Source organism: Botryllus schlosseri, chromosome 3, assembly GCF_051294905.1.
Source record: "Botryllus schlosseri isolate E-star chromosome 3, Bs_hap1, whole genome shotgun sequence".
Lineage (NCBI taxonomy): Eukaryota > Metazoa > Chordata > Ascidiacea > Stolidobranchia > Styelidae > Botryllus > Botryllus schlosseri.
The window spans coordinates 10,813,105-10,838,407 of NC_137238.1; the positions used below are offsets into that span (position 1 = coordinate 10,813,105).

General features: G+C 40.7%; 1 protein-coding gene and 2 long non-coding RNA genes across 3 annotated transcripts in view; 1 reads left to right on the plus strand and 2 right to left on the minus strand.

The window, feature by feature from the left end:
* The window catches only part of LOC145434894 (uncharacterized), a 260,858-nt gene that overhangs the window by 82,690 nt on the left and 152,865 nt on the right, over positions 1–25,303 (minus strand). The gene's annotated exons all lie outside the window — the stretch shown is intronic.
* Positions 1–25,303, plus strand: part of LOC145434846 (G-protein coupled receptor GRL101-like) — a 75,408-nt gene that overhangs the window by 30,967 nt on the left and 19,138 nt on the right. The window contains exons 3-4 of the mRNA XM_080312080.1: positions 20,712–20,860; positions 20,924–21,105. Coding sequence (XP_080168206.1) covers positions 20,712–20,860; positions 20,924–21,105 — 331 coding nt within the window. The remainder of the gene's footprint in view (positions 1–20,711; positions 20,861–20,923; positions 21,106–25,303) is intronic.
* Positions 16,420–16,890, minus strand: LOC145435763 (uncharacterized). Its single transcript, XR_013914002.1, has 2 exons — positions 16,670–16,890; positions 16,420–16,585 (listed from the first exon to the last, which is right to left on the minus strand). It is a non-coding gene; the product is annotated as an uncharacterized LOC145435763 (long non-coding RNA).

Below are 25,303 nucleotides of genomic sequence, written 5' to 3' on the forward strand. Positions count from 1 at the left end.
TCTAAAAGGGCAATGTCCTGTAAGTTACCCAATTGGGTTATATTTCGTAGGCCTAACTGTTAGTAAAATCAAGCGAAACAAGGCAGTGACGATATATAACGCTTACGAATTGAATTCACATACGGACCAGTAAGTTCGGGGACTGATTGGGCTACCTCACGCCGATTATGGCCTGTATGAATATAACGGGGACTTGAGTTCTATGTCGGAAGCATGCTTTTATGTTAAATTATAGATTACTAACCTCGGTAGGTTAGTAATCTATTGTCAAATAGATTTATTTAATATCCACTTTTTAACTTTGGCTAGCATATCGTGTGGTCGCCTTGTCGCTGTCGCTGCCGAACGGTAGCATTCAGTTCGATTCGGTAGGCCTATAAAGTCGTTGCTAATTACGATCAGGGCCATGTTTCCAGAATGTTATACATGTATAGCTCCAACTGCATCCTCACACGAAATTAAAATTCAATGTACGCGTGATACCTGACGCAGCAGCCAAGCAGACAAGCGATATTGTACCGTACGCCTGTAATTTTGTTCTCTTAAGAGCAAATATCACAAACAATTGGGGTATTTCCATTTCCCTGTTTGTGAAAGATTATCACAGCTAAATTACAAATGGTTGCCGACCAGTCACCACAGCATTTTAAGCCCTCATTTGATGTCATCTTTTACTGAGATTGCCGACTTTGCGAAATCACTCACTAATTAGCGCGTTGATTGCGAATCGTTGCGTTGCGTCTGGAATTACGAGAGTTTACGTGAGTTCAAAGCGCTCTTGCGTGAGTTGGCCGCAAATTGTTTTGAAATACCAATTTTTACATTATGCGGTAATCGCATTCGAGAGAGCTGGTTACCGCTGGCGGAGATTCCGATTTACCGCATTGTTTTGTAATGTCCGCCCTGATCTAATAGTTCGAGTATACGTAACCTACATGTGATTTATTCGACACCTGTTTATTTTATTACTTGATATTGACCCGCAAATTTTGCTTCGAGACACGAGTTGATACATTTTTACCAAGTGACTCGAGTCATGCCAACACCGCTTCTTACCCTACATTAATAAAACGCAATGGAGTAATCATAGTAAATAAGTAAACGCAGTCAGCAAGGATTAGAGTAGCTTTCATATCAACATTGATCTGTTTTGTTTCGATTATCTGTTTCTTAATCCAGTATCACCCACACATTTGAAATCGATTCTTCGTCATCATTTAGGTAAATTAACGACAATAGAATGTGCACAGCGGCCTACAATATGAGTTTTTTAATACTTCTTTCAGCTTACATGCCCAAATGAACTTGCACGTGGTGAAGTACAAATCTGATGTCAGAATTGTCAAGTAGTCCAATTTCACTAAATTAGAGCAAAACGCAAGTGGTCTAGTTCTGTTACAATTTATTATTTTTCCAATATTGATTCGTTATACGCGGCATTTCACAGCCAGATTATAAGAATATCCCTCTCACCTCTATAGCTGGTTCAGTGCGACGTCGAAGTCATTTTTGCTAATACTGAATAGTATTGTCGAGCATGTGCGGATAGATTATTTTGAAACCAGAAACAATAATATTAAATCAAAATCAATCTCATCATTTCATCGCGATCTTTTAGACTCCCATATCAAGCCGCCGAGCGCACATATCCAGTGTTTGCGCGAGCCCTAGTTACTAAGAAAACCAAGGCAATGTTCAGTATACAGGTCATTATTGCTCTAATGGGAACTCGTTATGACTTGAATACATTCCTTTGTTATTTATATATACGAATGCGCATAACTAGACCCACCCCAAATATTGTTCCATCCTGTCAAACATTCTAGGTGGACCAATTAATTGGGGCGGCTCCCGTCATACAGATTTAAATACCATGCACATATAAGCAATGCTTCACCCAAGGGAGCTTTAAGAACGGTTCCAATATTATGGTCATGGTAGCCTAAAACATTGAAGTGGATCAATCACTTTGCGTCTCGGGCAGAATTGTTATTATTCAACCATTATACGGCTCACAGCGTAATATGAGTTTGACCGTACAGGAAACTATCTGTGCGACTCGTCCTTGTTGTGGCAAACGCTTGTTATTGAATTACTTTTGCCGCAATGTTTAAGTTTGGATCGACAAAGCGAGTTGTATTTATAAGCATAGTTAATTTTTGGAACTTATAAGTTAGTGTTTCTCAACTGGGATAAACGTACTTTTTGGGATATACCGGAATTTGCAACAAGTGCACCTTTCCAATGGAATATATAGGGATATACCCGACTAGGATTAACATGAACCGACGCCCAGCTATCACCAAGGTAGGTACATGTACAATGTTGTCTCAAATGTAATAATGTATTCCACTTGGTTGCGATGTCACAAGTAATTTTAGTCGTCAGCCTAACCCAATAGTTTAGTTAAATATTGTAAAGTAAATAAGGTTAGTAGACATGTTTTAAGCTAGTCATTTATACGATAGCTCAGATTTCCTGGATTGGCATTCCCCGCATGAAGATACCTTGAGTTAAATAGGCACCCAAATAATGCGCTGTAATGTTCACGCATCAATGGATCAATGCTTTATTTAAGTAAACGCGCCATTCTCATTTTATTTTCCCAAGCCGAAATAGAAGATTGAATAAAACATTATGGTTTACGATAGCGTTGGCTATAATCTCTGACTTCTTGGTCCGTAGTCCGCGATCAATGTGTTCATTACACTATGCTAGATGGATGCCCCACAAAACGCACTCTTATTAAATGATAGCTCGTTCTCGTGGATCACACCAACGTTGCGTGAAAAATCCAAACATATGCTATATACAGTGATCTTTATCTGTATTTGATTGTTGGATGACTTAAAATTGGCTCATTAATTTCACTCCTAATTAAAATTCAATTCATATTTCTTATATACCGGATCAATTCAAATAATATCTAGTTGCTTGAGGCCAGTGACTCGAGAGGCCATAAACTTATGTATAGCTGTAACTAGTACAAGATTATTGGTAACTCTGGTAGCCTAGTTGCTTTTGCCAACCTTGCGCATTACGCAATACGCAATGCGGGGCAGCCCTGATACGCAATAGATTGGTGCTTGTGCTATAGCTGATTGAAATTCCCACTTTTGCAGCAGTTACTTGTAACTTCCCGCTGTTTTTTGGAGCTGTCCCGAAATATATGCTTATTTTTATTGATGGCGTCTCAATTAGCCGCGGATAGACTTTACGATCAAATTTTGTTATTTTAGTTTCAAGTTTTTGACATGGAAACTGTTACATATATTTTATTAAAAATAAAATACAGTAATTTGCCATCAACCGACTCCAATCCCCTAATATGGTTATTTCAATCAATACGTTGAAATGCGTTATATTATTTCGTTGTAAGCAATGCCCAAAGGTTATTGGAATCCGATGCCCAAATCATACAGCGAGTATGCCATTTTCATTTTATATGTAAGGAACAGCTACACTGGCAAAACGTGTCGACAGCAGGCTGATGCTATAAACCTTAAATTTCCAGTTCTACTTTCATTATATGCCGCAATTGATTGTATTTGCAAACGCTTTTAGCAGGGATTAGCAGTATTTCTTTTTTAGACATAGGCAAAATTATGATTAATCGAGTGTTTTAGCGAGTCGTGATTTTTATTTCATAGTATATTTTACGCTTATATCAGTATATTATACTATCCGATGCAATCTTAATCATCCCAACCGCAAAACACAAGCATTTATACTTCAGAAACGCAAAATGAATGCAATAATTGGTGAAGCTTGTTTTACGAAGGATCGTCAACTTCTGACAATAGGTCAGACCATATTCCATATAGGCTTCCAAAATTCGTGATATTAGCTTGTTCTTTCATAATTTTAGTGTTCCAAAATATTGATCACATACATATACATATTGCTAATAATCAATGTAATATCGTTTGCATTGTTGTTCACGTGATAATGATAGATTTTAGGTACGTACTTTTTATAGTAATGTGTTCCTTGTGTTGTTTTTGTCATTTAATCTACTGCATAGCCTTTTCGAGGGCTCATTTTTTATTTTATGGACCAGTTATTAGCGTTCATATTGAATTAGTACCGAGCGTTTAGAATTAATATAATTAGGTCTTATACCATAGTTATAAATGCCACGTTGATTTTCCCTCTCCCCTCTATAGGAAAGTGAGCATCAGTTTCTTTTTTTTTTTTTTTTTTTTTTTTTTTGTCGAAATGTTACTAGGCGCCGGTTTAATTACGAGCACCAATATTATTGAAAACGGAGATTGGGACATCATAAATTTTATTTTATTCAATTCGTTTGAACGGGAATGTTCAGTCGATAGAGTCCTACACTATTATTGTTCTTGGTTTAGTCAGACTCGACCTACCACATCGCATCATGACTCGAATATACGTATCATTATAAAATACTATATGTCTTAATAGTAATGAGTGCATTGTGGAAGACGTCACATCCGTGTTTTGACGCGGTCGGTTTACATTGATCGCATGTATTGATTTGAAGTGCGTTCTTGTGCAAGTCAGGTGTGTATTGTATATGCCTACTAGTAATCTAAAGGTACCATGTACGTATACTGGTTTATTGTGACGTCGCATATGGTCGTTTAAAATTACGATTCGCAGTCTATAGTACTTGCGGTTACAGGCGTCCATTTGTGTTGCTACAAATGTTTTGACTGACACAGAATAATATGGCGGGCTGCAAAGACATTTTAGAATTTCAAGTATTTGATAATATATAAGTGACAGACATATATCCTTTTATGTTAGAAAGTTAAGATTTCTTCTCAAATTGCTTAGAGAGCGTGAGAATATTCATCAAACTTAATCATCACCTCAATTGCAAACAATACCATGCTATAAAAGATACATTAGTTTGCCACATTTCTAATCTATGAAGATAAATCTGGACCCTTAGATGATTCCTGATTAAAAATTGTTATTTATTGTGACTTGGACACAAACATGCGTAGAAGTACCAGGAAACCTGCAGACTCGATGACAAAATGAGAATTGGCTCAAGTTGACTCGGAACGCCGTAATTTGGTCACAAATATATGGACGCAACAAACTATTCACGTGTCATGGGGAATAGTATCCCCAATATTCCACGGTATTTGACCAAGACAATCATAAGATTAATAGCCCAGTTATCGGGAGCCCTATACCTTTTCCAACACACCCGACTCGATGAGTTCAACCGGAAAATCTAATTACCGTGATCAGAGTGAGCATAAAAAGTGATAGCAATATACCAATTCAAACATAAATTATAGATTTTTTTCGCTTTGCGCATTCAGGCGACGCACCCACCAAACAGAGTTACAATGTAGATGATAGGCAGCCGCAAAAAATGCATAGCCCAAGGGAGTCTGGGGACAATGCCAGTCTGGGGCCAATGCTCCCCCCAGAGGTCCAGTATATCACCTTATGGTTACGCACTGTTGTCCAAGGGCCTGCGCAATGAGTTGACAGCTCTGCGTAGACTTGTGAAAAATTAGAGGAAATATTGGTCCGAGATGTTTATAACTCAAGAAAAGTTGCCGTTTTATTTCATAGTTCCTTGTTTTATGCAAGTATAGTTACGTGATTTATTACGCGAGCAAGGGGAGAGATTTATTTCTTCGTTCTAATGATTAAATGCTTCTGATTATTTAGCATAACATTGCCGGCGATTCAGTTAGTCAGACAAAATTTTTCATCATTTTATTAGATTGGTTAGCACCGATATATTATATTTTACCCCGATATACTTCATCACCTATTTCAACGTCTTTTTTTGTTCTATGACGTCCACTTAAATGATACGATGTAGAGTTAGATGGATGCCCCACAAAAATAGTCTTGTATCATCAAAAGTATTGGGCCAGGTGATTGCGCTTGAGGGGTCGAATCCATCCCCTACCTATAGCTATGTGGCGTAGGATTATATAACTGATAACATCACGTATTAACAATAGTTTTAATCTGTTAGGTGACTTACCAAGATGACAATTAATTGCTAAGTTAAATTAAAACAACCAACATTAATTGTCCTAATGTTATTGTCTATAAGATTTGACTAACTTGTCATTCATCTTAGTCAACTTCATTTCACACTCTGCTAACTTTCTAGACCCTTCATGCCTTTCAGCTCTGTGTAGAGTGAACTGAATTTTCTGTTCCTGCGCTCCGAGTTATATCCAGGTTTGAGCGGAAGATCGTTAACGCGCATGCTTCCACCCCCCAGCACCAGGAGCAATTCCTTATTTTCGTAAAGTAGGGAGTGACGCACATCCGAACATTCATCAAGCAAATTTTTGTCGCTACCATTCGTACTACAGCGTGATTAAACCCCCAATTTCAGTCGAATTTCGCCATTTTGTTGTAGTCAATTATTTCCTATGAGTCAATTTACCACTGCAACGTTTCCTTTCCCACCATCATTTATGGCTATATTTTACAAAGATAACGCCATCCGCTTCCATGTTTTACAAACTGAGGTATTACTCAGTCCTGATTTGGCTTAGCAATACCATCCGAAAATTTCGCAATTATGTATTTCGCAATGATATTCGTTGCATAAGCATCATTAATACTGCGAATTTGCCTCGTACATTCTTAAACCTCACACACTTTTAGGCCTCCATAGGCAAATACAGCATAATTTTTACACATTGTTATCTCAATAAAATTAAATTTAGGTTTTGGTATTTTTCACATGGACTCTAAACCGCGCAAACGGACCGAACACAACACGTAACAACACTCACTTCTATTATTACAATAATTCAGTAATTATTTTGCAATACTTATCTCTGTTTTTCGTGCAACGTTACTGCTGTAATATACGTCTTTCGGTTATTCCGTCGAATAACCTCCCTAAGATAATTTTTTGAAGCGACTTTCCCACATTTCGCATAACATAAATACATACATCCTAACATTGCTGTTACGCTAACCGCAAAAATCAGGGCATGATTGTTAAGTGATTTTTCTAAATCCTTTCTATTATTAATATCAACAATAATTCTACCTTCTGCATATCCTTGTTCCATTTCTTGTAGTTTGTGCAATTGTCCATAGAAGTCAAATGTAATTCGGTCCAGTCTGTCATATTTGGCCGTAGGTAAGGTATGCGGTATACTGAGTGTAGTGTTTCCTTCTTCTTTGACAGCGGGCGTAATTGAAGAAAGTGCAATATTGGACGTACTCTTCCGACTTCTGATCACATCATTTTTACTTACTGAAGTGGGTTCGCTCTGATAGTCCCCTGATGAAAGCATTGATGTTGATTTAGTTCTTACCTGTAGGTCTTGCTCTCTGCTTAAATTATCTGGTTCTATATTAGAGCGGGACTTGCTGGTGACGAAATATTGGTGCGTTTCGACCGTCGTTGCTACTTGTGTTGTATCAAACAACATATTGAAATGCGCTATTGGCGGTGTTGTGTCCATGAGTCGATTTGTGTGATGACTTAATTGTATATAAGACTTAGGTATTTGCGTAATCTTGGGTGTTTTCTTTATTGACACGGGTATAGAGCCTAACATTTCACCGTTTTTTGTGGATATTTGATAAGCCATGGTATTCCATTGTAACTTTGCGGTTGCCGTTCTCTCCATAGTTGTAAGCGTTGTTAACTCACTTTCGGAAAAGGTGAGTCCTGTCGTAGCAATACCAATGTTTTTCTGAACGTCCATCTCTGTTGATATAGCTGTAGACAGTTTCAAAGTTGTGAATATAGTTGTGGGGCTCGTCCCACGTCTTTCTTGTTCACTCATAGTTTTCACTGTAGCTAAGAATGTAGTAATAGATGCAGTTGATCTTGGGCTGGTGTTATCTTCTCGCGAGGAATGCGCAGTCGTTAATATGGCTGGAAGTGGTATCGATGGAGTCGTTCCGGAATTAATAATGGCCGATGTCAACCCTCTGGTATATGGTGTGATTGCCGTAGTTGTTCGTGTGGACGTAATACTACCTGACGTATTTGCAGACGTTCCTGGCGTGGGAATTGTTGTATCCGTTGTTAACTTGATTGCATATTGAGTATTTTTAGTCGATGTTGGAGATTCAATCATTGGTAACACCATTGTAGTTTCAATAATATTTGTGGAATCCGTAGTACCAGCTACGGGTAGGGGCCTACGTTTAAGTGAACCATCATATTCTCCGTCTTCGTCATAGTAGTCATAGTAGTAATTTCCAGAGTCCTGAAAACTAGTATTATTGTCATATCCGTCATAGCTAAATCCTTCGTCATAACCTTCTATATAATCGTAGTTATAGCGGTTAGTATCGTATTGATTCGTCATTCTTACACTCCCCTCAGTGTTTGTGATGGTTTTCCCCGTTCTCATAGTTGGTTGTTGACTTATTTCAATAGTAGTGAAATTATACAATGTGCTAGACTCGCCATTGGGGACCGCCATTCGAGTGGTATCTTCATGATTGATAGGCCTTGATGTTATTACTTTTGCAATACTTGATGGCCGTGCGGAGTTCGTATTCATTTTGATATTCTCCTTATAGGCATAAGGTGTATATACCAATATACCCGCACATATTATAGCTTTGTAGGCAATGCTAGGTCGAAATAGCCGCATATCATCTTGAAGTGGCGCCTCTCTCAATTTTTTCGTCGACATGTAGCTTAATAGCCCCTCGTTTACCCTACTCAGTTTCCGTTGCGTCAATATTGATTCTAGTTCCTGACTTAAAGAATCCATTTCAGCTATTGTAATTGGTCTTTCCAGCCTCTCTAAATTTTTTCGCTTTTTGTATATGGGAAGCGACAACTGGCGTAAACGTCTTTTCGTTACTTCTACATAAAACATTCCTAGACGGGCTAGATAATACTCAATATTTCTTGTGTTTTGTCCATTGTTTTGAAGCGATGCAGTCAGAACAAAATTGCCTAATCTCCCGGGTTGTTTACAATAGGATAGATTATTGGGCCATGCCTCGAGTGGAGGTTCCTGACCTGTAGGTCTTGGAGATGCAATTTTTAGTCGACCATTGCTATGATCTGCATACACGGATTGGTTTGTGTATGGGTCATATAACACTTCCTTAAAGGCCAAAGCCGTCTTCAAACTTCCTATTGCATTACGGCAAACTTTCCTATTTTTCTTACGTTCACATTCTATGCTGCCTAGCAACATAGTCGGAAAATTTTTCCTTCCCATTATCCGTTGAGTTTCATTATTTAGATGTTCGCGAAGGGCGTAAATCCTCAATCTAAACCAGGTATGACCATCAAAGTTCGCTGGCCTCTCTCTGGGCCCGGTTTCATTTCGAGCCTTTAACCACACGATGTCGTGATGTAATCTGGGTAGTTTGACTCCTGCTGGCCATTGACTGTAGGAATAGGTTTCTTGCATTCTTGTTCCTGGTCCTCTAATGCTGTTATCTATTTCCATGAACACAAAGTCCCTGGACAGTGTATTTACTGCCCGATTGTCTGTATAAAATGCACATCCTATACATTGCATTCCGCTAGTATTTTCGAATATACATACACTAAATTCGCCTTTGTGGGACTTCCACCCCTCGATTCCTTCCGAATGCTGTCGACACCTTGCTGTTACTGTTGCATATTGTGCCAAGTGGTTCATCACTGATAACTTGTAAACGGTCAACAGCTGGTGTATAGTAACTTCTGGGGTTGTATTAGGAGAGATTACTCGACGGAGATTTCTAGGAACGACTATTGGAAAACGTGATTCTCGCCCTACAACATATTTCCATGTATGTATTAATCCGAAATTATTTTTCCGTCGATACGTTATGGTTCTGGTCAAGGCCGATAACATAATATCGGGAGATATTCGTGATAGTTTTCGATTGCATCCGCATTCTCTTTCGTATTGCCTAACATTGTTCCAATACCGCCTCTCAGTCCTTGAGGGTGCAAATAACTTATACAATTGATCTTTGCCAGCTCGTGTTGGACCAAATTCGGGTGTTTCTTCGTGTATTGGAAAATTATTTTCCGTTTCACCTATTGGCCAACTCTCATTTAATTTGAATAGCCGATTAAGGCGGAGGTATCTGAGACCTTGATACCGGAAAGTTGTCCATCCTGTAAGATTAAATGTGATCCTGGGCACTACACTCATAGCAGATAGGGAAAATAATTCGCCATGAGTTTGCAGATATCCTCGGTGCAGTATTAAGGCTACTGCCAGCACAATCCATATTTTCTGGTAACAGTTCATAGTATTATAAATAAGTTAGTATATCTGTGGGCTTAGGAAAAAGATAAATTTTATAAAAGTAAAAATCCTTTGAGTACATATGTATGTACTATATCCTTGTCGACTTGGCTGTTTTCGGGTAGGTAGGCATCGGTGATATGTACATTGTCAATTGAGTGTTCGCGTTTCGCCTTTGTACCTTAGGTTTTAACTTAGGACAGCAGAGACTGCTATAACGACAGCAAAAAAACAAGATGATCCCAGCCCCCAATATCAAAATTACTGGAATTAAAACCGACCCCAGGCCGGAAAAAATTCCGCTCACTCCCTTACTGAATATTCCTCCGATCGCACCTAATCCGTCTTGTAGTAGATCTCCTGTACTATCTCCTACTGATTTTATCAAGCTTCCGGCCCCGTCTACCATTTCTTCTATTGTTTGGCCAAAGTTCTTCATAAATTCTTTTCCCCCAACAAATTCGAAAGGCTTCACGGTTATATTCTCATATCGCCACTCAGAAATATTCATATACACACTTTTATTCAGATCTTCTCTCCAAACTTGCAAACCGAAATCTACATTTTTTTGGGCTTGATCTAGACCGATACGATTAGCACGTAGTTCCACTCCGATGTCATTCGTATCATTGATGTAAGCGTCCCTATAGGCTATTGCTTGTTGAGCATGTTCTTTTATCCGTAACGTTCCTTGTCGGATTTTCGTGAGATATACCTTGCTGGAGTCAAATTAGCCAATTCATTTAAAACCAATCGGTCGATGGCTAGTTCGGCATCACTCATTTCTTTATAGTTTTGAAAAGAGGTCAGAGAGGCTGTTGCTTGTGTTACTATCATCTGTCGATTCCTCTCTATGTATTTTTCCAATAATACTAAGCGTTTATTTACTAGTGATGACCTCACTTCCATGGTGGCCACTGTTTGGTCCAATTTTTGTTGTTGAGCTATCTGGAGCCGAGAAAGCTCGTTAATCTTCCTCCCTAGTGCAGTGGACCTCTGCGTAGCTTGCGTCATTCTATCATTGATTTGTCTGGTCAGGTCTACCGTTTCTTCATGCAATTGGGATGAAACTGAAGCCACGACGGCCACTGCTGACACCAAGCCGAATATTAGACACAATAATCCGGACAGAAACCTTTTACGTCTTTGACGGGGCCCCTGTCTGGCCCTTTCTCTCAATACCAAATCGCCTTTAATTTCTATTGGACCCCCTGGGAAACGTGGTCGGTTTCGTTCCGGATCAAAATGAATATGGTCCCAAAAGGCTGCTTTTAAAGCAGGTCCTCCTACGGGGTCACGGCAAATATCCTGGTTACGTGTTATCCTATCTTTGCATGCTATGTCCGACGTAGTAAGGGAGGGGAAGTATTTCCACATTGGCCTGGAAAAAGGTACCCATGTTGATGTGGATGCCTTAAACCTAGTTGGCACACCATCAAAAAGATTATTCCACCTCATGCCCTGATTGCCACGATGAGCATACACACTATGATCCAGATTTGGAAAAGACGGTTGTATCCATTTTACTCTCAGAGGGAAATTTGTCGTTGGCAGATCACCCCATAGAGTGGTATTCATTTCTGGCCAGAAGTTGCACGAATGGGCTATTACAGCAGAACTGGGCCATAAGTGCGCAAACCAATCCTGATTAATCCATCCCCCCTGGGCCCGGCATGGTATCAACTTATTGCGCACCCACTGCCAGTTACTTACTGTAGTCATTACTATTTCTTGGATGATTATATCTGCCTTATCTGGTTCCAGGGCAGAGATCACCCCTCTAAAATCACACCTTGTACAGATTCCTATTCTGACACCTTTTTCCCTCCAGGAGTGCATTTGTTGCCAAAAAGTGTTATGGGAGGCGTAGTTTTTATGTACTAGATGCCAGCATTGTGTAAAACTATTGCTACTGGCATTATACTTATTCAATTCACTCATTTTTTCTTTGTCCCGATCTCCCATTGGCTCTTGATGGCATGAGGCTTCAACAGCTGAATAACTTTCGAATAGTCGCATCATAATTAGTTTAAATTTGGTGAGCGCAAACATGGAGTAATTTCTGCCAAGGTCATGAAACAAGTATTGGTCTCCATTCCAGAACCAACGAATCCTATAATATCCTATCGGACGTATGAACATGTTCGTTTGTTTAAGAACATCATAGGAAATATTGGGCGTGATTTGGCCCAGGCGCCGCTGACAGAGACAGGTGCGTTCAAATTTTTGTACACTTGTCCAATATCTTCCATGTGGAAACTCCATTTGTTGTAATGAAAATCGCTCAGCCACTACATAACCAAATGACTTACTGTAAAACAACTCAGGCCGTCTATATACATGTCGCTCCGCAGTTTTATTGAATATGCTCATCAAGTGATAGTCCTCCCATTTTGTATCATTTAAAGTGACCCATTCATCAGGCAGGGGTCCCCGTAGTTCACCTAGTGTCCCCTGAGTGAAAGATCGTGCTCTACTCGTTACAGGATCTGCGAGTCCGCGCATGCCTTGCGCCGCCGTATGCAGCAACAAATCAGATGTACAAATGATACCAACAAGGATAGACAGAGAATGAGGAAGGAGGTCCATGGTACGGATAGTGGTGGTGGTTCTCTCCACGTCATAAATTAAATGTAATCGCGCACTAGCCCTAGACTAACGTCTGTAAAAACACAAAATAACAGATAGCGTCATTTCCGTCCCAGAACCCTATAGCGGGGTTTCCAATTGTGGTAATACAGGAGACCCATCAAATTTGTCAAAATTATACTGTGGGTCATTGTGTATGGTACGCAGGAGTGCCAAGAATCGGTCAGTTTTTTGATGTTGACGTTTCCACAAAAACTCCCCTACGTAATCGGCCAAAAGATGACGTGCTAAACCACGAGACCTATGTAAATGATATTTGAGCTGGCCCCAGGCCCCTTCGATTTCATTAGTACAAAAGGCTGTCCGAGGGTCCTTAAACCAACGGGAGTGGTCCACTACACCGTGTATATAACCCTTCCCCCAGCTCTCTATGCCCTTGTAAGAAGGGTAGGCATCGGTTAGAATTGTGGACCCCTCTGCCACATTCTCTAATATGAGTTTTCGAAATACTTCAGCCGTCCTGTCCGAAGTTATTTCAATGAACATTTCTCCGGTGGCTTTGTCTATTCCCCCGAACGCCCAAATGGCTTTAACGGCTGGTCCTTTGTCTGAGGCAACCCGGCGCTTAGCTAAGTGCGATTCATCAATGACCACGCAACCGCCTTTATTTCCCAAACGTCGCTTATTCCTGTGAAATTCGGCCGTACAAAGCTTTCGCAAACGGCCGCACCAGGTGACCGTTGAACGCTGGCTAATCTCAGCTTCATGCGCAATTTGAGTTTGCAACGCGTCATGGGCCCAAAAGTAGAATAATATTAATAATTTGGGAAGTTCTACCTTGCTTCCCGCGAATATCGAGTGTTTCCGTATAGTCGCCGTAGTATCACAGGGGTTGCATCGCCACCTAAACCCATCGTAGCCTGTCGAAGTATTTTCCTCTTTCATTATTTTTCTACATCGCTTGCATTTCATCCTTCGCACCAACAACCCGTGATTTCTCAGAAATAGCACACAGTCTCGTGTGTTGAGAAGCGCACATGATTCGATCAACCTCAACACATCGTATGTTCTTCCCAACGTATCTGCACAAGTAAACAAGATAGTATGTGGCGTCCATCAACTCTTTACCGTCCTTTGCGGGTCAAACCTTCTTTTTCTTGATACCTCATATGTACTGATTCTCTCATATTTTAATCCCGTGTTATTCATATGGCAGGGTCATTTTTTTCACTTGTTCCTTACCAGACCTGGTGATTTTTTTACCCTCATTTCAATGTACATGTAAAACACTTACTATCCTACAACACACCCACTTTATGGTGCAACAACTATTGCCGCCTAGACCTCCGGGTACTTATTTCACAAGTACCTCTTTTTCTTCTTCGTTCGTTACTTTCGCTCTCTCGATCGTTCTCGTGACGCACACCGCTTAATCGCAAACACAAGCCTTTTGGGCATCCTCATTTCTTTAGTTTTGCTGGCAAAAGTGTCAGACTCTTCACTATGAGATTCTGCCCATCCTCTGCCGTACCAAACCTGATATGATCTTGGCTCTCTTTACGGAAAGTGCTGCAATGAAATGTGATGCGTTACCCTGTGTTTCAAGCGTAATGCACGGCATGTGTGGCAGTGCCGCTGCTCGTAGTCCAGTAGAAAGCAAAAAGGGTGTAGGCTAGTAGACTTTCTTATCCACAACCATCATACCATGTTCCCCATGAACATGTTCAAATTTATAGGGTAGCCTATATTAGGGTTGTTCAGAATTGACCGACTTTCAAAAAGTCCAGGTTTTCAATCCGATTTCCATGCCTTATACCTTAAAAACATATTCTGGCTACCTTTTTTTGTAACTCATCTTCTGCATCCGTGTGCACATTGAGCTGGAAGAATAGCAGCTGAAAATAGGGGATTCCCCTAAAATCTGAGTGTCACGATTTTACCTAGCCTGGTTAAAGTGACATATAACATGGATTTATGCAGCTGTTGCGGTTTGGAGTGCTACAAAACCCCACTATATAAGGCATTCCTAGTTCAGGATATCATTTCCATGTCCCACACTGCCTTAGAACTGCTCGAAACTACCTAAAACTGACAGTCATTTTGTTGGATCACATATCCTACACCCCTCAAACCTACCCGGCACTGTTCATCAATTTCCCGGATCCCCATGTGCAAGAATACAACTGTAAATGTAACATCCACTCACAGCCACATAATAAACATCACAGGAAACGAAAAAATAAGGCAAAGAAAGAGATCAACTTGGCAAAATATTACATAAATCAGGTGGATGAAATGGTTGATTTCGAGAAATCTGCATATCTGTTCCGGTGATCTTCCACAGCTTGTAGGAGGCTTGCTCGATGCTTTTTGTCATCCGTTATGAACGCAGCATAGTCGGTATTCAATTTTACCATACGCTCTGCTGCATCATTAACTACTTCAACAGTATTCACAAATTCTTGAGCAGTCACGAAATCCGAATCAGTATGCCATTCCGAAACTGGAAGACTCAACCAAGCATGTGCCACATGTGTAGCATCAAATAGAAACCACGATTCTGGCCTAATCAAATCGACCATTCTCATTGACTCGGAGACAGAGTCAGAGATCAGACTGAGAGGCATAGCCTACCTCTGCGCAATTTTTCAGGGATTGTCATTTCCAGCAATTTAGCAGCCATCGCTTCCTTCAGTTTGTCAGGAATCTTTGGATTAGCCGAGAACTTGGTAAATACCACCATTTCCTCAGTTAGATACCAATGATGTTTTCTCAATTTCTTGTATGCCACATCAACAGCAGTGAGATCGCATAATGAAAAGTTTTTCATGTAATGAAGGAATTTGAGATCATTCCAAGGTGCGTTACATGCAATACCAGTTTTCAACCAAGCTGGAACATAAAACAAAGCAATGAATGTATTGATTCGTTCCAACTTTTCAATGAACTCTTCAGAATAGTCCATTTGCTCACTCCACATGAACATTTTTTGACAGTACAGGACTTGACTCATCCATCTAGCGCTATGAGTAGCACCAGGCTTGCGAAAACGATGATCAACATATTTGTCATCCAAAATCGCCAAGGTGCTTGTTGCACATTCTCTGTAGTCATCTCTTATCAAGACTTCTTTCTGCTTTCCATCATTGGGTTTCATCAGTGGAATTGTTTCTTGCTTTGCTTCATCAGCTTTCATCGCCAACCAGCTGCCTAAAATAAACTTCAGCGTTTCATAGCTTCTTGACTTATCAATATGTTTCCACTTCTTCTTGTAGGTATAAAAATCCGTGTTTTCAGGGCCTGTGGTTGTCGATCCAAACAAACACTTCCAAACCTCTCGAATGACCAGTTCATAAATATGATGGCGACAGGCATTGTAGAAAACTTTCCTGTTAATCAATTCTTCAAGTAACGGAACCGCACCTTTGTTTTTACCAGTGTTTGAGGATGTTGTGTCAAACACAAGAGCTCTAACAGATTTTGTTAAATTCCAAAGTTCCAGCAGTTGAAATGGCACCCCGATCCTAACTGTAGGGTTAGGATCAGGGGTTCTGGCGCATGTGGGGTTAGGATTGGGGTGTCTAAGATGAGGTGGTGGGGTTTGGGTTGCCCTGTGGGGTTACGATTGGGGTTTCGGCACGCGTGGGGTTAGGATCGGGATGCCGTAAGATGAGATGGTGGGTTCTGGGTTGCACGTGTGGGGTTAGGATTGGGGTGCCGTAAGATAAGGTGGTGGGGTTGGACTGTAGGGTTAGGATTGGGGTGTCGCAAGATGAGGTGGTGGGGTTGCACTGTGGGGTAAGGATTTGGGTTTCGGCACGCTTGGGGTTAGGATCGGCGTGCCGTAAGATGAGGTGTTGGGTTCTGGGTTGCACGTGTGGGGTTAGGATTGGGGTGCCGTAAGATAAGGAGGTGGGGTTGGACTGTAGGGTTAGGATCAGGGGTTCTGGCGCATGTGGGGTTAGGATTTGGGTGTCTAAGATGAGGTGGTGGGGTTGGGGTTGCACTGTGGGGTTACGATTGTGGTTTCGGCACGCGTGGGGTTAGAATTGGGGTGCCGTAAGATGAGGTTCGGAGGTGGTGGGGTTGGGGTTGCACTGTGTTATCTTAGAATTGGGGTGTCGTAAGTTGAGGTGGTGGGGTTGCACGTGTGGTGTGGTGTTAGGATTGAGGTGTTGGGGTCATAGGAATAGGGTTGGAGTTTAGGCTGAGGGTAATCCAACCCACATTTCACGATACCAGACTACAAAATACTCACGGGGAACACTGCTTCTGGGTTGGACTGTAGGGTTAGGATCAGGGGTTCTGGCGCATGTGGGGTTAGAATTAGAGGTCGACCGATATTGATTTTGACAGGCCGATACCGATACCGATATTTCGACGCTCACAAGGCCAATAACCGATATCATAGGCTGATATTAATATGGAAGGAGCAGAGAACTATTTCGCCAAAAATATTATATATTAGGCAAGGTGGCACTTGTTCATGCCACAGAAAGGTGAACAACAAACGAGAAAACTGAAATCGAAAATACTTATTGCTTAATTGTGAACATTCATTGAAATTTGGGATAACCCGAAAATCAAAACATGATACAGAATTGCAGATCAGTTCAGAAAAGGTAGATTGTAGTTCGATATAAAATATCGGTCGCGATATCGGCCTAGATTGGCCGATACCGATATTCGAGAATTTTCCAAATATCGGCGCCGATAATCGGCCAAGCCGATAATCGGTCGACCTCTAGTTAGAATTGGGGTGTCGTAAGTTGAGGTGGTGGGGTTGGGGTTGCACGTGTGGTGTGGTGTTAGGATTGAGGTGTTGGGGTCATAGGAATATGTTGGAGTTTAGGCTGAGGGTAATCCAACCCTCATTTCACGATACCCGACTACAAAATGCTCATGGGGAACACTGCTTCTTGATGTTCAAGTTGTTACGAACCCGGTGAAAATACCGTATTGTATGTAACTAACGCTTACTTGCCGTTGGTTAGGTCGAAGACCCGTAGAAGAGCTCTGAAATCTGCGACCGCCGCGGATGCAGTGAAAAAATATCTGGCCAGTGCCCACTGCCCATATACCGTAGTTGAGCGCATTATTCAAATTTCGCCGATTGATTCGCTTTCTTACTGCATCAAGCGCACGCGAATCTCTCTTGTAGAGCTGGACGTAATTTTCTTTCTGGTATTTCACCAAAGCACTTGCCAAGTCTTCGTAAGAGGCGAAATCTCGAGGAATCCATGCTGCAGTTACGGCTCACAGTTCCGGAAATCTACGTACCCATTCTGCAGTTACGGCGTGCTTACGCAGGACGAATAGCCTGAGGAACTTAATTCGTCCGGTACCGGACGAGTAGACACTTCCAATTTTTTATTATTCAGCCTATCATTTTTTGAGCTGGACCTTAGAAGATTTTCTAATTCGAAATAAGCCCGCGTCCATAAAACGTTGGAAACCACCGGTTGTGCAATCTACTGGCGTATTTTATAGTAATATATGAAATAACCAATTTTATTGACATAATTCATTCACATATTCTGACAAGCAGATACATATAGTAATAGTAAGCCCGCAAGAAGCTGCATCGATTACCCTACGGTGGGCCCAAGATTTGTGATGTTTTAGGCGGAAGGGACCTGAAAAATGTTGTTTCGGACCTGGTTACAACACATAACCAGATAACCGCATCGAACAAACGGTACAGCAGGACTGTCAAACACACCACTGGCGGACCGAATAAGGTCCACCAGACGATTTCGTCTGGCCCATGAAGAAATCTTATGCAGACCCAAGCAATCTTCAGTGCTCACAATTCAAGAGATGTCCCAATTCAAAACCTATGTTTTACTGCACTCCTGTATTGAGTCGATAGACATTTTTTTCTAGTGTGACGTCATAATGCTACTGAAAACTTGTTCATACCCCATTGTAAAATCCGCTACTGGGCGCTAAAGAGTGTTCGGAAGTTGATCCACAAAAATATGGTAACGCTATAGTACATTATATATTCATATTCGCCCTGATGTGGTATCAGCGTCATCGCTTACGTCAGGGGTCGGCAACCTTTTGCTAGTCGCGGGCCAAATTTCGAGGGTGCAACTGTTTGGCGGGCCGGAATTTTTCTTAATACTATATTTTACGCTTACTTCGGTATATTATCCTACATTGCTGCAATCTTTATCATACCAATCATAAAACACATGTATTTACACTTCAACAACGCAGAATAAATGTGACAATTGTTGCAGCTTGCTTTGTGAAAGGTTTTCAACTTCTGATAACAAGTCAGATGAAGCAAGAATCAGACCATATTCGAAATGGGCGTCCGAATTACGTGATCTTAGCTTGCTCTTCGTGAATTTTATTGTTCAAAACTATTGCTCACATGCGTACGTGCTACCAAAAATCGATGCAATGTCTTCTGCATTGTTGGACAAGCTGGGATAAAGATAAATTTCAATAACGTACTCTTTATCAAAGTCATGCAGCGATATGCTCTTTGTATTAAATTTGTCATTCAATCCAACTGCATCGCATTTCAAAAAGGCCCATTTGAAATTTTCAGGCAATGCTATTGGCGTCCACATTAAATGGAATTTATTTTTTATAGAAGGAAAGTCGGTAAAGCGGGTGAATATTCAGTAATTAAATTTCGTATCACAGTTACAAATATAGCGTTGGTACTAGGTTTTCTCTCCTCCAGTATAGGAAAGTGAGCATAATTTTCTTCGTACTGTTAAAATTCCCCGAGACGCAGATTTGTTTCAAATGCGCCTCAACATCTCATGTATTCAGTAGTTTTGCCGCCGAAGTTGCAAATTCAATTTCTTCAGATGTGACGTTAAATGTACCAGGGGAGCAAGATTAGATACCCATTTTCGATTATAAGATTATGAGTCGGCGATATTTGTATTTTCGAGCAAAGGTGCTATTTCATTTCTCAGTTCATAGACTCGTGCAAGCCTAGCTGTTCGACTTAATGCGCGAACATGGCAGATATACATTACATCGTCATATTGATTCTATGCTTCTAGTAATATTTGGCGTAACAATGTTGGTGATTCAGTTTGTGAGACAAAATCATATTAACAGTTTTCATCATTGAGGCCAGGTTTTTTGTCTTGGCGCACAATGCCTATTGGGAATTAAACTATGGATAACTAACATACGGAGGCTAGTTATCTGTAATTAAACAGTATAAGTTTGAGATTTTGCCATTGCGTCTGAGATGTTCCAAGCGTTTTTGAAGCAGAGGAAGGACACCTTTATTGTCTCACCCCATCGGTAAACCCGTTAAAAAGTATGGTACACTTTCGGTTGCGAGATACACCCGATTGAAAGCACTGATCTATTCTATTCTAAACAGACAATCTTCATCTCCTACTTTAACCGCCTTCGTTTTATGGCGTCAAAATAGACTAATACGATGTAGGAAACTTAGATCGCAGCACTACCGCATTCTTTCCAAGCAGTGCGGCACTGCAGGTTGAAAAGCATTGTGAAACGGCGGGCCGTATTCTTGTGGTAACTAATTATTATGTCGCGGGCCGGACGATTTCGCTCGGCGGGCCGGATCCGGCCCGCGGGCCGTAGGTTGCCGACCCTTGGCTTACGTGATTGAATATTTTTTAGCCAATATCTTCATTTTTTCGAAATAAAACATATTTTTCCGATTTTCGATACACATTAGTGAGCAGCAAAACAATTTTATCGTCAGATGCTGGGATTCCATTGTCTATGTCACGAATTGTATCGCCGATATCAACCAGTCGTAATGTTGATTTGAGTCTAACTCCAAGCATGTGGTGATCCAAATTTGTACAATTACTCATAAAAATATAAAAACCTACCGGAATTCATGATTTGAGTTTGACGTCATAACGGAAGAAACTTATACATAAATTTGGTATTTTGTAGGTATTATTGCAATTATCGGGTGTACTGCAGTAGTTGCTACAACACTTCTGGATATTGTTACATCTGCCGGAAGTCATTCTGATTCACCGCATTCAAACATCAACAAATTACTTATCATGAGTCTCTCCATTTCTGACTTACTTGTTGGGGTATGAAATCGCTTTGGAATTTCGCGTGTCACCGGCTTTACAAATGTTGCGACCAAATCACAGATATACACCATATCCATATGCATCAAAGCCATTGAGGTGGAGGGTGAGTATTGCGACGCTGATGTTGCATGGAGGACCAGCACCACTTGTTCCATTTTGGGCGCTTTGTTGATCATCGGTTCTGAGCAATCTGTCCTAACGATGGTTTTGATCACGAAATTCCGGTTGGACACTGTCATGAGGTATGGGTGAAAATAAAAAGTCAGAAGCATTATTTATAGTAGTAGGGAATAATTTCTAGGTAACATATCAAGGTTTACTGATTTTCGAAGTGACTAAGTGACGGATATTCTGCCGACGGTTGATAATATTTCAGTTTTGACTCCCTTCATATATTGCTCGGTGTATATTCACAGATTATATTACGCACACGATGAGGCGTTGATATTGAATTTGCATCTATATTTGATTTGACATTAAATACAGCAGTTAACTATATCCTTTGTTTCCCATAATTAATCCGTTTTGGTAATATATATTGAATCGGCTTGTACTCGAGTCAAAGCACAAGACTCAATACATTATATATGACTTATTCAAGTATATTGTATAGCAGGACAGAAAATTAAAAAATAGGTCCGGAAACTGTCTAATATCTGTTTGACTAAACATGAATAGAGTGAGGTAGTGAGTATATTATATTATGAATGTGGAGCGTTCTACATCATGCAAGAGTTTCAGTAAAGTGACGTGAACCTGTATTCAACTTGATACTTAATAGTAAATACTATGACTCGACATTGCTTCCTGATGTTTGCTCGGACTTGACTCTAGTCAAAACTATATAAGTCCAATCGACTTATGCCTTTCTTACAGCCCTGCTCTAATAGGACGAGAAATACAATCCGGATTGATTCACCCACGTACTTGCAATATACAAAGTCATTTAATGTGTAATCTGAGTCGTCCTCTGGTTCAACACAACCGGCTTGATTTGATTAGTGTTGCTTGTAAAATGTCACAGTGGTCCACTACAGATTGTAATAGCTACGTGCTCTCTAACTGCAGACAAATGAATAGCGTGGGATATAATTGGGCTCAACACGTCATTCGTTGGTATCGGCGGAGTAAAGAATAATCTATATTATTCTGTTTCAAACTGCAATCGCAAATTTCACATTGCCCATTGAATTTTGGTGAATTACATTATCAATGTAGAGTGAGACGATCACTCAGTCAAGGGGGTTAACGTGGACTTTGTTGGTATTCCCATAAGTACAATATATTCACAGTATATGTATGGTTCCTAGTTGGCCTGCCCAGTTCCGTCTAGTGTTATTTCTTCTAAAGTAGTGTTTCTCAAACCTTTTCCCATCACTCAGGCCAGACCTGGGCAAAGTGCGGCCCGAGGGCCAAATGCGCCCCCCGAAACTATTCTGTGCGGCCTGCGAATGGTTGCCAAGAGTTCAAAACTTAAAACTTGCTTTTTGATTGACTAAAACCATAGGCTGTATCAACTGAACAGGAAATTCGTTTACTTGAGAGCCCGTTCATTAATACACCACGATTACGCTGCCTGCGTACCTCGCATGCGTAATCCGGATTCAAAATAAAGGCAATGTCGAAAGTATGAGTAGCAATCAAAGTCACAAGAAATCACTCTTTTCATATAGTTTAGTTCAAACCTTCTTAGTTGCCATTGTCACATTACGCATTTTAAGGCATGTGTTTCAAATTGTTACGTGACACTTTCCAAATCCCAAATTCGTAGAGCAAGTCAATCGATCAGTGCTCGCGATTAATATATGACTCATCAAATCTATCACGGTGACCATAAAGGATTAACGGGCATGTCAAGCAAGAAAGTCCGAAACTGAAATCCAAAGAAGGTTTGGACTTTAGAGCACTAAACATTTGTACACTCTACGCTCTGATGTGCCTACTCTCCTTCATCGTCTTGGACCTTATTTTCCAAGACATAGGGCAAAAGCCTCAACATAGTCATGTGAATTGTTCACCCTTTCGACAAACTGGATCTTCAGGTACCATTGTGTCAGCTCTCAAGACGATTTCTGCATTATTCACTCGCGATGAATACGCTGTATTTGGAATACGAGTGCATAACATATTCTAAGACCTGGCCATCCAAGCACTAGTAGACGTTCTTATACAAAACCCGACAACTTGTTTCACCGAGAAGGGTTTTAGTGAAATAGTTGAAAACAAAACCAGCGAGAAAGAGTTGCCTTTTTAATGAGACACTTGATAAAATCCACCGAGTAGACAATTTGTTGCACAACTGAACTAAATGTTGCTAAGCATATTCATCTTCTTTTTGTATAACAATTTTCGGGTATTTTTGTGTGAATGAAACTTATTTTACAAAACACGTGCGGATGGAGCTCAAAAAGGTTGAAAACAATTGACCTTTATTATTGTTCACGATACCTAGCAACGACTCGGATCACAAAACACCACAATGCTAAAGTACATATTGACGTTTTAAACGTCACCAACTGTATCACCTGGGGCAATCAAATGATATATCCCATCTCATAAAATATCATATCCCATAAGATCAATATCTTACGTCCCTTTGTCAACAATTTAGACGAGGATTTGCAAGGGAATATAAGCTTACGCCTTAACGCTTTAGGCCTGACCGGACAATGTATACGGGGTATGAGTATTGCTACGTTGATATTGAGCAGATTGTAAAACGGGTTTCTATACTTTCTACCGATATTACCACATTAACAAGTTATACAGCAGTAGCCAACCACAACCCCAAACGCACGGATTTCGTTTTTACAGTACATCAAGATTGACCTTGTACGCCTGCTAGATTTTTTTACATCAGACAACGATATCAATTTCATTGATTGGTAGAGGAATCATCTTTTCCTGACAACCTACATGCAATGTATTTCGCTCTTGATGTTATGTGATTGCTGGTTTAGCTCACACCAGAGAATCACTGTATATTCACAAGCAGAAAGCTGTATAATTGGAGCAAAGTTTTGTAACATAGTAGTATGTAATATTTTCAAGATTGTCAATGTGCATGCCCGTTTAGTGTAGGGTTGCCATATGTCCGGAATTTCTCGGACATGTCCGGAATTTCACTCTTGAAACTAGCGTCCGGGTGGAATTCCTAAAATATGCCAAATGTCCGGAATTTTGAAGACTTGACATAGGCTCATAATTTTTTCGTAAATCAACATAAAAACATTATTTCTGGGAATATTTATGCTGATGCGTGATATTTTTCTTCGCGCTGCGCGCGATTTACTATCACATTAATGGGTTTTAATGTGGGGACTACCACCCTCCCAAACATTGCAATAAGATATAAATAAAATTACCCTTCATATACTGCAATAAGCCTAATCGTAATCGCAATTATAGGAGAACGGTATACCCCTAGAGATCGTTTATTCAAAGATAGTGGTTCCAAGCGTGGGGTCGTTTGCCTTTATTCTGGGGTCGCGAATATGTTTAACGTAGTTGGCCCGTGAGTAAGCCTGGGCAAAGGTTCTGACTTCTTTTAGTAATCAGCTCGTCAAATTTTGATCGGGGCCACGAAACATTTTCAAATTGGAGATGGACTCGCAGCCATAAAAGGTTGGAAACCACTAGATGGGGGGTGTTTATAAAGCTCCGTGGTGCGCACCGGCACAAGGCTGAAAAACAATCTTATCGGTGGGACATGAATATGACTTAACGATGTACAATTACGCTCCCTTTATTTTCGAACTCATCATTCTTCACCAGCTCTACTGCTAACTCTGACCATGTGGACGGAGAGTAACTATATAGTAATATATGGAAGAATCAATATCATAGACAGACTTCATTCAAAAATTAAACGACCAGATGCATATAGAAACCAGATTCATATAGCAAGCCCCCCTACCCAGAAGTTGCTTCGATTACCCTATGGTGGGCTCAAAATCATTGTTTATTTGGGCGGAAAGGGGCTGAAAATTGTGGTTTCAGTCCCGGTTACACAACACACTGCATATACTCCTGAACCGGATCGTGACCACCTCTGGTCTATGAGCAAAGCTTTGCTACGGTGACGCCATAAATCATTTTGAAATCCACCAGTGGGCGCTAAAGAGTGTCCGGAATTTGGGTAACAGAAATATGGTAACCCTAGTTTAGTGCAGGTCTTTGGAGCCGGATCAAGGAGCCGAAGCCCCGGAGCCCCGGTGCCGTGCACTATTAGCGGAGCCGGCGCTGGAGCCAGAGCTCTACATGAAATTCTAGAGGAGCTGGAGCCGGAGCTGGAGCCGGTTCTATGAAGAGTAGCCCCGGCTGCGATGAATTTCAAAAGATGCTATGCTTTTACTGAAAGCTGAATTCACATAAGTTTAAGATAATCTTTCTAAATTTGAGAATTGGTGCCTCGCTGGCACCACCTTTTCTAACTAATCA